Source organism: Parathielavia appendiculata (assembly GCF_033297405.1).
Source record: "Parathielavia appendiculata strain CBS 731.68 unplaced genomic scaffold N657scaffold_40, whole genome shotgun sequence".
NCBI lineage: Eukaryota > Fungi > Ascomycota > Sordariomycetes > Sordariales > Chaetomiaceae > Parathielavia > Parathielavia appendiculata.
Window position 1 is genome coordinate 83643 of NW_026944259.1, and position 11914 is coordinate 95556.

Consider the following 11914-nt stretch of genomic DNA (forward strand, 5'->3'; position numbering starts at 1 on the left):
AGAATCATGTTAAGTCATGATTGGTTCGTGTTAGCTTTCTTTCGCCCAGCCGCCTACAAAGAAAAACAATGTACTTTGGGATGCAAGTCGACCGTGGTATTGATCTTGGTCAAATCCCTCAATCGCTCAAAATTCACACATGATGGTCACCACGCCGTACTCACGTTTCGACATGACAAAGGAATGCCCAACACAAGTATCCCAGCGTGACAATGCAGCCCAAAAAGCCGCCGCCTGGTCAAGCTGTAGGCGGCGGTAGGTGAATGATTAGCCGCCCGTTACCGTGATGCGTCACAAGAGGGTGAGGTCGAGAATCTCCCTCGACAGGCACGTCCTAGGTACCGCCGGGGTTCTTCTTGCCCGCCCAGTTCGCCATGGCCGAGCCAAGGTCCTTCTTCTTCCCCGCGCACGTCGAGCAGCTCGCCGTCAGCTTGAGCGTCTCGGGTGCCAGGTGGGTGTAGTACGCCTTGTCCCCCCTCGTCGGCTTCATCATGCAGTACGAGCAGTGCTGGTCGGGCAGGTACGCCAAAAAGTCGCCCGTGTTGCGCATAACGCGGAACAGGTCGAGCGCAAAGGCGGGGGCTTCCTCGTCGAGGAACTTGTTGAAGTCTGAATTCTGGAGGAAGTAAAAGCGGGCCGTGTGGGCGAAGCTGAGGAACGCGGCGCGGATGGACGAGAGGTTGCCTGTATCGCCGACGGGGGCGTCGGCGTAGACGAGGCGGATGGCCTCGCAGAGTTCGGGCAGCCAGTCAGACGAGGACTCGTACTGCAGCTGGATTGGGCCGAGCTTGCTGTCGAACTCGGCTGTTAGGGTGTCGAGGGCGATCTTTGCGAGAGAGGATAGGGCGAAGTAGTCGGCCACGGTGTACACTTCGTAACACGTGACGAAGGTGGTCTTGGTGGGTGTGTCCGGCTTGAGGGTCGGGATGTTGCAGACTGGCGAAATGTCAGCTTGGCCACATGTGCATCAAGAACACACAAACTCGATGAGAATGGCATACTGCCTGTGTAGATGTATTGCACCAGCCAGTCAATGGCTTCTGGCGCGAAGTTTTGGATCTCAACCAAGCCCGTCTTCGCCTCTTGAAAGCTCCCAGTGAGGGCCTTTTCAAACCACAAGCTGCGCGAGCAAAAGATGTTCTCGTGCAGCTGCCATGTCCTGTCGCCGCACTTGAGCGTGACGTCGGAAAACAGCCCGGTGCGGAGCAGTCTTTGTCATTCCACGTCAGCAAGCTCATCGCAACATCAAAACGAATTTGATTAACATACTTCTCGTCGGATGACAGGAATCGATTATCCATTTCCAGCATTTGAGTTGGTGGTGCAGTTGGGTGTTTGAGCCTAAGGACATGGATGCTCTATGAGCGGTGGGTCCGGTGGGATAACAAAGCCGCCAGGCTCAAGGTATATCCGGGTTAGGGCTTTATATGGCAAAGCATGGAATAATCCGTACTGTATTTTGTGCAATGGCGAAACCGATGCGGTACCTTGAAATACTGTCATAGCCTTACATACGTCGCAAAACGAACATACAATAACTAAGATCTTTATGACAGACTCTTTGATCAGCTTAGTTCCGAATGGAAGCGTTACCTGCCTAAACCAACAATAGCAAAGACCACCCAAACTCGAACAGCAAGTATGAGGGAGTGAGAAAGAAAAAGGCCGGGGTGGGAAATAAGACAGCCATTCCACTGCAACTTTTCCATTTCAAAAGGTAGCTCCAAGTTAAACCCTGCCCTTCGAGACGGCCACATCTCATTCCGACTTCGCTCTACCGAGCCTGACCAGCCAGACCAATGCCTCTGACTCAAGCGAAGGAAGGATGCTGCCCTCAAGTTGTCACGGTGAAAGTTTCACCCCGGTCATCTCGGAGGGTTCGCGGTAAACTTTTTCCAAAAAAAAAAAAGAGAAAAAAGAAAGAAAAGATAAACAAAAAGAACCCACAAACCTGATCCTAACCTGCCAAATGAAGCTCAGATTTACCTAGGTACAGCAGCGAAAAGGATTGATACAACACTTATCAATACCCGACAAGAAGCCGAGGATGTAGATAGGCCGTTGCCTGACTCCTCATGTCTACAAAAGCACACCTTACCCTAATCAGCGCCACGAGGATTTTCAACAACACACTGCCAGTCCAGTGGCCTCTGACCCATGGACCCGGCAACTTGGGTAACGGCTGCCGCCAGGATGCCGAGAGTCCGGAAATAACCTCTCCCTAGATGTTCTACCAGTGGTCGTTACCCCGGATCGGGACCTTCTCCGCACATTAGCTCGCCTTGGCCCACGATAGTCCCACAATCCTATGATCGGCAGTTAACCCCGAGCCCCGGGGGAAGAGGGCTGCAGCCGAAATCAGCTGGGGAAATAAAGGAATCTAGCGCCCTGCTGGCTGACATGTCATCTCAACACCACAGTCCCGAGCTCTGCAACAATTGATTTGGTGTTGCATGCTGCCCTTCCGCATTGTTGGACATCTCTGAAGCCGCTCGGGGCCTCTTCACGTCGCCATCATGTCGCTAAGACCACAGTGGCTGACCAAGACCTTCCTGGCCTCTCTCTTCCTGGGCATAGGAGGCTTTCTCTACGGATAGTGAGTGGAGAATCTGCCAGCTTACCTCAACTTCGACGGGCCTGGCCTCAAGCATGACGAAGACTCTGACAACTCTTCCCCTCTCCTCCAGTGACTCGGGCATCATCACGCCAAGTCTTGCCCTCGGGTCTTTCGTGAACTACTTCGACAAGCCCAATGCGCCGCTTCGGGGAGCTATTGTCTCGGTGTATCAAGCCGGAGGTAAGCACTTGCTGTTCACAATATCCCTCCCCTTTCGCACGTTAGATTTGCCGGGATTACTGACAGCGTCGTGGTTAGCGTGGCTGGGAAGCGCTTCTGTGGGTGTGACCAGTGACAGATTGGGCAGACGAAAGGCCATTGCTTTCGGATGTGCCTGGGGTGTGCTTGGCGGGGCGCTGATGGCTGGTGCAGCCCACGTTTCAATGCGTACGTACCCGGCCAACTATTGACGGACAGTAGGAGCGATGCTGATTCTGGTTGGAGTCATCATTGGTCGTCTTTTGGTCGGGTATGCTGTTGGAACCATCACTGGAGTTGCCCCTGTGTTTGGGGCCGAGATCGCCAAGGTGAGATTGATAGGTTTTATTCTACAAAAGGAACGTGGCTCCTCGCGCGATGCTGACTGTCGGCAGACACATGAACGTGCCAGGATCACGGCGGTGAACCAGATGAGTGAGTGATGTCTCCCAGCTGAGGACGACCCATCACGTTGCCAGAGCTGACATGCTTCAAGTGGTGGCATGGGGATTCTTCATCGCCCTCTGGACCGGTGTGGGTGAAGGTAAATGGGCCAATGCCAACCAGTGGCGGCTGGGCTTCGCCATCCAGGCCATTCCCGCCCTCGTCCTCGGCGTTGGGGTCCTGTTCATTGGGGAGTCACCGAGATGGTTGTGCCTGAAGGGACGCTACGAAGAAGCCGAGGCGACCTTCCGGCGCTGGCACGATGACGGTTTCAATGAGGAATGGTGCAGAACCGAGTTCGCCTCCATCCAGGCCAGCATCGCCGATGAAGTGCAAGCCCAACATCGTCTCGGTTGGCTCGACCTCGTCCGCACGCCGCCGTTCAGGAGACGCCTCTTTGTCGGATCCTTCGTCTGGGCCGCGGCCATGCTTTCCGGCATCAGCTTTGTGCAGTACTTCCAGACGGCCATCTATGCCACGCTGCGGTTCGACCAGGACCAGCAGCTGCTGGTCAGCGGCCTGTACGGTTGTGTTGCTCCGATCGCTTGCATTCTGTCCCTGTTCTTTGTCGACCGTATCGGCCGCAAGAAGATTCTCATCACCAGCTCCTCCTTGCTGTCGGTCTCATACCTGATGATCACGATTCTCGCTGCCCTGTACCCTGCGCGGCCCGGTCAGCCAACCAACGAAGCCGCTCAAAAGGGTCTTATTGCTTGCATCTTCTTGGTCTCGGCCAACTACTCGGCTCTGTTGGGGCCCATGACGTGGATTATTCCGTAGGTTACAGGTTTCGAAATACCTCTGACTGGGCGAATTGACAGTTTGCAGGCCAGAAGTCTTCACCACCGAGCTCCGCGCCAAAGCCAACGCCGTCGTCCAAGTCATCCACTACTCCATTAGCTTGGTCATCACCCAATGCTCGCCTATCGCTCTTGAGAGGGTGGGCTGGAAGTATTACGTGAGTGATGCTGACGCTGACCGCCCACATCGGAGGACGAAAATTGATGCTCGTCACAGATACTGTTCATCCTCACCAACGCTCTGTGCGCTGTAGTTTTCGCGTTTGCGTATCCAGAAACTAGAGGTCAGTGGGCTTCTGATACGGCCGAGAAGCATAAACAAAGCCCTGAACTGACTTTCTCCTGTAGGCAAATCACTTGAGCAGATCGACGAAATTTTTGGTGACATCCAGAAGAAGTATGATGTCGAGGAAAAGGTTACTATGGCTGAGAAAGACGGGAGTGATATTGTTGAGGCAGCAAGATGATTGTATGTTTCCTACTACACTTCAATACCCCCCATTCCCAGGAAGTATGTAGGTTGTCTAGTGATCCGGGAGGCATCAAATATGTAGTCGACGAACATGCTGCGTGTCCCAAGAGGTTCTATGAAGGCTTGACATCCTTACTACTCGGCCAGAATTCCGCATCCAAGAAAGGGGAAACTACAAGAGGACTGTCGATGCTCGAGCAGATCGAAAGGCTTCGAGAACAAACCTCAATCGAGCATGACCCCCTTCTCCTCAACAGCCAAGTATTCTTAAGTTAACTCTACGTAGAGCAGACAGGGAAGGTGGAGAAAGGGACCCGGATTATTGAGCGTGCCATGGAGCTGACGGTAGAAAATCGTCTTGCGGAGGACGACTTTTCCCTCTTATCAGCCCAGGAGGCGCTTGCAGAAGCCTACTTGAAGAGGGAGAAGTCCGAAGAATTGAAAAGGCAGTACAGTTGCTCGAGCCACGTCATCAAAGTCCAGCAGAGGGCTTCTCCAGCGCACAATGGGACTTAAAGTGCCAATTGGCGCTTGTCAAAGCATACGTCAACGAGCTTCGGAAGGTGGCAGAGGGACGCAAGCTGCTGGAGCATATCGTTCACGTCCTCAAGAAGGTGGTCGCAGAGGACTACCCTGCACTCCGCTCCTACCAAATAAGGCTTGCAGCTACTCTACTCGATGAGCGGAGAGGGGGCCAGAGGAATAGCCCTTCTGGAGCACGTCACAAGGAGATAGAAACTTATGAACGAACCTTCAACATTGGCTTTCTGTGAAGAGCAGCTTGGTAAGATGAAGAAAATTTTTGGGAGCGGAGACTCGGACCTGGCCAGCAAGATGAAATCCCTCTCGCTGGATGATTGATCGCGGATTGCACAGTCGCTCAGATCGCCGCTACCAAAGCCGATCTTTTACGTTGCTTCAGCTACCTTGTTGTGGAAAAGAGCAGCTCAACTACAGAGGCAGATGCGATCAGCTCAACTAAGGTACAAGGTATTGAGTGATGATGATTCGGAGGGGCAAAGAGAAATGATAATCCATTGACTGAGAAATACAGCGAGAAATGGTCCGGCCCTCTCAGGCTTCGTTTCCCTTGGCATTGAGTCCCGAACAGCAAGCAGTATTTGGGAGAACTAGTACTATGCTAGAGTAATCAAGAGTTATTCGGAGCTCTGAGTTAACTTCGAGTTGCCTCCCAGTCTACTTCATCTTCCAGGCTACTTCTGTGAAAATCACCTCGCATTTCCGCCTGCGATAGTCAGCACTGGCAACCTCTATGTTCGCAGCCCTGCCCATGCTCGGTGACGTATGGTACATCAACCACTACAGCGTGCCCGCACGTATGCCTATCCCGCGGCCTTCTCTCAAATCAAAATCCAACAATAATGAGGTAAAGTAAGTACCCTATTCTCACCGTCTCACATCTCAGCCACCCTGGACGTCAACCTGCCTCTCCCTATCACGGTGACTTCTTACTACGATTCGTCGAACGACCCCAGAGCTGGATTGAAATACATTCCTGACAAGTCTTTTAGCATCAGCATGGGTCTACTCCAATTGCTTTTCAATGAAACGCGGTACCACTGGCGGACGCCAACGGACAGACTTCAGCTGGTTACTGGCACTCCCTCCAGGTTGGACTCGGATGGTTTTCAGGCGCATGAAGATGAAAAGCAACCTGAACCTTTGGACTCCACCTTTGGCTCGTCCAGCAGCTCTTAGCTCTGGATACCATACTGTTCCTATTACACGCCAAGTTAGCCAAGTCCAATACTGTTCCATTGCAATCTACTAACCTCCAGATGCTTTCATAGCTGACCCCAAGTCCTCCCTTCCCCTCTTTGCTTCTACCAGAAAACCTCTCAACATCTCTTCTCTCGCCTCCTCTTCCCCTAGCACAGCCAGTTTGTTCATACCATCAGGAATCTTCGTTTGCCCCGGCCACTCCTTCATTTCCATCACAGACTCGTCCACCCTAAGATCCACTAACCCCAAATCAACCCCCAGCACTGTCGCCGCCAAAAACCCATTCAGCCCGACAATCTCAACCTCCCCTTCCCTAATACCCCTCTCCTTTCCTTGGCCCTGTTGACCCCTAAAGCCCTGCTGTCCGAATGGATCCTCCTATCCTTCTCCACCCTCACAAACGCATACCGTTCATCCGTACATACCCGGCTCTCGAATCCGGCAGCCAACTAACTGTGTACGTGCCGGCAGCGGCAGCGGCCCCCTTTTTCCCCACATCAACCCACAACCTCCTCCCAATAAGCACAACCAAACTGACCCCGGGCAAATCCCTTAGCACCGGCCACAGACACCTCCTCCTCTCCCCTCCAGGCTGCCTACCTGTATCTTCTTCTCGTCCCCAAGCAGCAGCCGACCGTTCCGACATGGCTATGTTCTCAGTGGGTATGGGGACTGATCTCGACGCGATCAGTACCTCTACCTGTAGTAGTATTAATGTAGCAAAGTCGGATGAAAGAGCGTAAGCGAAACAAAACAGCGACGTCGGGCTGTCGCCTGCGAAGCGGGGTGCGTGGGTGGACGTGAGCAGGGAGCGGAGATATAATAGGAAACCGGCGGCGAAGCGGTAGGGCGGGAGGAGGGAGTCGCCGACGTAGAAGAATTGGTGGTTGGAAATGTTGCTGGCTGGATGGGTGTTGTCGCGGGTGAAGAGGTGAAGGACGGGGTAGTAGATGGTTAAGGGGCGTACAGAGGAGGAAGGTGACACGGACGGGAAGGAAGATTTTCTTGCGGAGCGGGGCGGAATGCGCGCCGGAGAGGTGAGGGTGGGGGAGGCGGGCGGGAGGATTTCTTAGGTGGGAGGCTATGGTGAGGAAGAAGGTCGTGCTGGCGTGATTTGAGGAACGGGTTGGCTTTGGAGGAGATAGAGGGCTTGGAGGGAGGGGTGTGCGGTGAGGGTGTCGATGATAGAGGTTGACGGGGTTGAGGAGCATGTTGATGGTCAGACTGATCGATGTGGGCGGGATCGGGGTCGTTTCAAGTGCAGCCGCGATGGCGACGGCCGAGAGGTTGGCGAAGGGGTCGAGGTTGAGGTGCGGCTCGTGAGCGAAAGCAAGGCCCAGGAGTTGGCCGGTGGATCGCAGGTGGCCGATTGTTGGGGATTGCTGTTGTAGGTGGCGCCGGAGCACGGCTTTGAAGTCCGTTGTGCTGCTAAGTCCGTGGGCCAGAGGCTGGGAATTTTCGACTGTTTGGGCCCCTATCAGACCGTTGATCAGAGCCACCAAATTCGCATCTTCTGCACCAGGAGGGTCTGAACGGGGAAGGGCCTCGACGACATCGCGAGGTCAAATTCGATACAGAGCAGCCGAATCGACAAGCCCAATGCTATCGAACTTTTCAACTCGGTCATCGCAAGGCTCGTACGGAACCTCGGCCATACACGCCGCGGTGGAGAGCGGGTCTCGCGTCCGGTCCTCCTCCAGGTCGACATCCCGATGTCCGGGACCGTCTCCCCAAACCTCCTCTCCGTCGGAGTCGTCGGATCCATCGGGGTTCCCGGATACGTGGATCATGACTATCAAGCGGAAGGCGACGACGCCATAGCGTATCGCGTCCAGGTCCGAGATATCCACCAGGGCCATGGAAGACGCCATGTTGGTGTCGCGGAAGACGGTGCCGAGGGACGCAGGGCGGTCATGTACGGCAACTCCACGCTCCCGATCGAACGACGCGCCGAGCAGGAGGCAGGTTGATATGAATGCGAACTCGCGCAAGCCGCGGTCCTACTGGGAGGTCTGATTCTGTCGCCTCCAAGCCGGCGTATCAGGAAGTTCGATTTGAAGCAGCGCATTCTTGGAGTCTTGGTACCATAGAACAGCGAGAGCCGAGCTCCGACTGAATGCCCTTGCGATTTGCCTGGTCGGAAAAGACGGCAATGGTGCCCAGTATCGCGGCGAGCACATCCCAATCTCGGATCGCTTCCGGTGGTAGGCCGCCTTCGCGCTTGATGACGGAGAGCGAGTAGTGTTAGCTCGAGCTGCCGGGGCCGAGTCTTGCGACAACGAACAGTATCAACGGATCGGGGCTTGTTACATGCACCTCTTAAACTCGGCTTCCACGCAGTTTGGCTCAGTGAGGGGCCTGAAGGTGGCGCCATAATCCATGTGGCCCAGGCCCTGTACTGATGCTTGAGGCGTCTGTTCTGAGGGTGGCTGCCTTAAAAGTTGGAGGTCGCAATGGGTAACAGGAGACAGGGACAGGTGAGGTACCGGGTAAACTCTCTCGTCTTAGACCAACGTTGGGCCCAGGAACGGTAGCTGACCGTAACATAAAAAATCTGGTTGGTCAACTGGATCTGCCAAGGAACCGTGGCATAACCATTGCGCAACTGGAAGTTGCCCTCCATTACCCATTTCCATATACTGCCTGGTACGAACGCTATGTGCTGCAGCGATTCCTGTGCGATACTCAACCAAGCCGACGAATCCCGTTGCCGATCTCACTCCGCAGCATTGCAAACAGCTTCGATGTTGTTCCCCGCCGGATCCAACACAAAGGCCGCATAGTAGGTCGGTCCGGACTGCCTCACGCCCGGCCCACCATTACACTTCCCACCAGCAGCAACACCGGCCTTGTGGAAGGCATCCACACTCGCCCGATCTACACCAACATGCATGTCAGCCACTATCCACGCAACCCTCCGGCCTCAAATGAAACTGTCCGCATACCAACGAGGCGGCAACACTGAAGTGAGAAGGGGAAGACTCACCCTTAGCAACGAAAGCAGTATGCGTCGGCAGCACACTCGCGACATCCGCGTCGGCAGGCGGCGGGACGCCCGGCGGCGCGGCGGCAGACGAAGTCACCCACCAGTCGACCTCCCCAGGGGACGGGCCGAATCCGACGACTTGGTTGTCGAGGAAGGCCATGGCTTTGGTGTAGCCGAGGGGCGCCAGGGCGGCCTCGTACCAGGCTACCACTGCCTGGTGCCGGGCGGCCGAGACCTTGATCCCTGTGTGTGCGATGGGCATTTTGAGGGAGTTGGAATGGATCGTTACTGGTTGATATGTAGGTGACCTGCTGGTGAGGTACTACTAAGGTGAGAACTGTTGGAGAGATGGGCTTGGGATAAGGTAAGGTGGGTAAACCCGAAGTCGGTGTTGAAGAAGAGAGAAGAGAGAATAAAGGTGTCACTTCAGGGAGGAAAGTAAGGTTTATAAACACTTGAATCGAACGTGCAGAAGTGTAAGAACGTGATCTCTTTGCTGACTTCTCGTCCTTTGCTTCTATGCCTTCTTTGTTGGCCTCATCGAAGTGATCGGTCGGGCGGCGCGGAGAAATGGCAAATCCCCGTCTTAGGTCGGTGGTCGTATGTCCAGTCACCGACTTGCCGGGGATGCGCGGGCCTCCTTGATGCTGCCGAGGAATCCCACGGCGCGCGTCGCGTTGGATGATTGGGTCATCGAAATTGGTTCGACGCGTTCCTGACGCAAAATCCCGTGCAGCTGCAGCTGAGTCACCGGCCAGGAGTTTGGCGTCTTGGCCGCTGTTTCGGAGCTGGCTCCGAGAAGCGACGATTTCCGACTGAGCCGAGTGTCAGCGTTCTTTTGGCTCCGAGTCCTCTGTTTGCATCTCCCTCTCAGCACGGACTTCAACTCGCAACGTACACGACACCTTCCTCATATTTGAGATGGACATTGGCCTTCATTGCACCGTCGCGCTCATGTCGGTGCTTTGCAATACCATCTGCACACCGTCTCATCTGGCCGCCACGTCTCGCAAATCTAGCCCCGTTCTGGCGACAGTCTGAGCCACCGCAATGCCGGGTACCGAGCTACCAACTCATTTGAAGGCCCTTAGATGGAGAATGCACATTTTGTTTCAGTTGATGCCCAACTTAGCCGCTATTCTGCTCCGTACCAAAGGTACCTGAGTGCGGGCATGTTAATCCAGCTGGCGACTGTGCCGAGTCGAGCCAATCCAGCCAGGTTCAACGACTGTTCGATGTTGGCGCGTGGCGCGCATAGCCAGCCATGATGCGCTTGGAAACACTGAATTGGCTGATTCGGGGGTCCGCAGCAAGAAGGCCCACGACGAGACAGAAAGGCACATTCTCAAGTCACGCGATTTTATCAGAAGGCTGAGGGGTATGCCAGCTGAATGCTCCGACCTCCGCCATCATCCTCAACCCGTGCTTTCTCTGTCTCACCTGCTCCACCAGAGCCAACAACGACCTTACCTTATGGAGCCCCTGAGCGCCTTGAGTATTGCAGCAGCCGGTGTTCAATTTGTCGACTTTGGACCAGGTTGCTGCGTGACACAGTCGAGATCTACAAGTCGGCGTCGGGCCAGACAGAGCGAGTCGAGAGACTGACAAAGATTACCAGTGAGCTCCACGATCTGTCGAAGGAAATAGAGGGAAAGGCCGCGGCATTGCGAGCAAATGCCCCTCTTGGGTATCCCGACGCCATTTTCCTTGGCACCTGCAAGCAATGCTAACTGATATGCATATATCCCACGAGGGTCTGATGCGCACCCTTTTCTTTCAGTGCCTGGACCCCGACCTTACGCCTTGGGTCTGCCAAAGGCGATGGGCCTCCATTCAAATGCTGCGACCTGGCGCAATACGCCATGTTCCGGACTAGCAATGGGACGAACTTACCGACTGTTTCACAGCCCTGGTATCGCAGGCTGGGAGTGGGTACCGTTTTGTCCTCTTCATCGACGCTTGACGAATTCGATGGAGATCACAGCAAGCTCATCGAGACCATCAAAAACCACAGCCAGTAGAAGCATGTTAGAATATGTGTCAGCAGCCGGCCCTGGAACGTTTTCAACGATGCCTTCCAGCGGAGCCCCAGCCTCATGGTTCAAGGCCGAACCAGGAGCTACATTCAACGGTATCTCGGGTCGGTTGGCGTGGGTGACGGTCATCCGCTAGCGCGGATGACCGATACGACGCCACTGAATACCCCGGTTTTTGGGCGCGCGGCCGCCCTGACTTTTCTGGGCTTGGCTGGCCTGGATGACCAGCGAATTGGGCGGCAATAAGCGGCTTTCCTCAGGGCTAGCCATACTAGCGCTGCGTTTTCTCCCTCCCTCCGCCCCAATCTACCACTACCACCATTGTTTTATTGGTACGGCGTATCAAGATGGACCAGCTAGATCCGAGCCTTGTTCAGCGCGTCAACACGAAGGTCTCGGCCGTCGTTGAGAGGTATCTGCTCGACGACCAGGACGTAAGGCCTAAGAACACGCGTAAGGCATACGGACCAAAGCAGGCCGAGTGGATGGTTAGTCAAGTTGGCCCGGCCCCCCTGTTACGGAAGCCTGGCAACTAACAGAGATGTAGGAATGGTGCAAATCTCGCTTCCCAGAGATCCCGCCTGGTTGGCCGGCGCAGTACCAGATAGGCAGAGCCCT

General features: G+C 54.9%; 5 protein-coding genes across 5 annotated transcripts; 2 read left to right on the forward strand and 3 right to left on the reverse strand.

The window, feature by feature from the left end:
* Positions 1-334: 334 nt before the first annotated feature.
* Positions 335-1301, reverse strand: N657DRAFT_583296 (uncharacterized protein; the record flags this gene model as incomplete). Its single annotated transcript, XM_062789665.1, has 3 exons — positions 335-936; positions 1002-1210; positions 1270-1301. 3 exons carry the CDS (start codon positions 1299-1301, stop codon positions 335-337), a joined length of 843 nt encoding a protein of 280 aa, XP_062642448.1.
* A 904-nt stretch (positions 1302-2205) lies between these two features.
* Positions 2206-4638, forward strand: N657DRAFT_651045 (general substrate transporter). The gene is made up of 9 exons (XM_062794079.1): positions 2206-2596; positions 2688-2797; positions 2876-3004; positions 3062-3144; positions 3211-3250; positions 3312-4035; positions 4088-4217; positions 4277-4343; positions 4408-4638. The coding sequence occupies exons 1-9, from the start codon at positions 2517-2519 to the stop codon at positions 4524-4526; spliced, it is 1482 nt and encodes a 493-aa protein (XP_062642449.1). The 5' UTR covers positions 2206-2516; the 3' UTR covers positions 4527-4638.
* A 1090-nt stretch (positions 4639-5728) lies between these two features.
* Positions 5729-8494, reverse strand: N657DRAFT_694281 (uncharacterized protein; the record flags this gene model as incomplete). The annotated part of the gene is made up of 5 exons (XM_062797277.1): positions 8360-8494; positions 7932-8274; positions 7242-7748; positions 7030-7177; positions 5729-5777 (listed from the first exon to the last, which is right to left on the reverse strand). The coding sequence occupies exons 1-5, from the start codon at positions 8360-8362 to the stop codon at positions 5729-5731; spliced, it is 1050 nt and encodes a 349-aa protein (XP_062642450.1). The 5' UTR covers positions 8363-8494.
* Positions 8495-8990: 496 nt separating this feature from the next.
* Positions 8991-9522, reverse strand: N657DRAFT_583216 (uncharacterized protein; the record flags this gene model as incomplete). Its single annotated transcript, XM_062789657.1, has 2 exons — positions 8991-9151; positions 9261-9522. 2 exons carry the CDS (start codon positions 9520-9522, stop codon positions 8991-8993), a joined length of 423 nt encoding a protein of 140 aa, XP_062642451.1.
* A 2121-nt stretch (positions 9523-11643) lies between these two features.
* N657DRAFT_685067 (uncharacterized protein) lies at positions 11644-11904 on the forward strand (the record flags this gene model as incomplete). The annotated part of the gene is made up of 2 exons (XM_062796743.1): positions 11644-11784; positions 11869-11904. The coding sequence occupies 2 exons, from the start codon at positions 11644-11646 to the stop codon at positions 11902-11904; spliced, it is 177 nt and encodes a 58-aa protein (XP_062642452.1).
* Between the last annotated feature and the right edge of the window lie 10 nt (positions 11905-11914).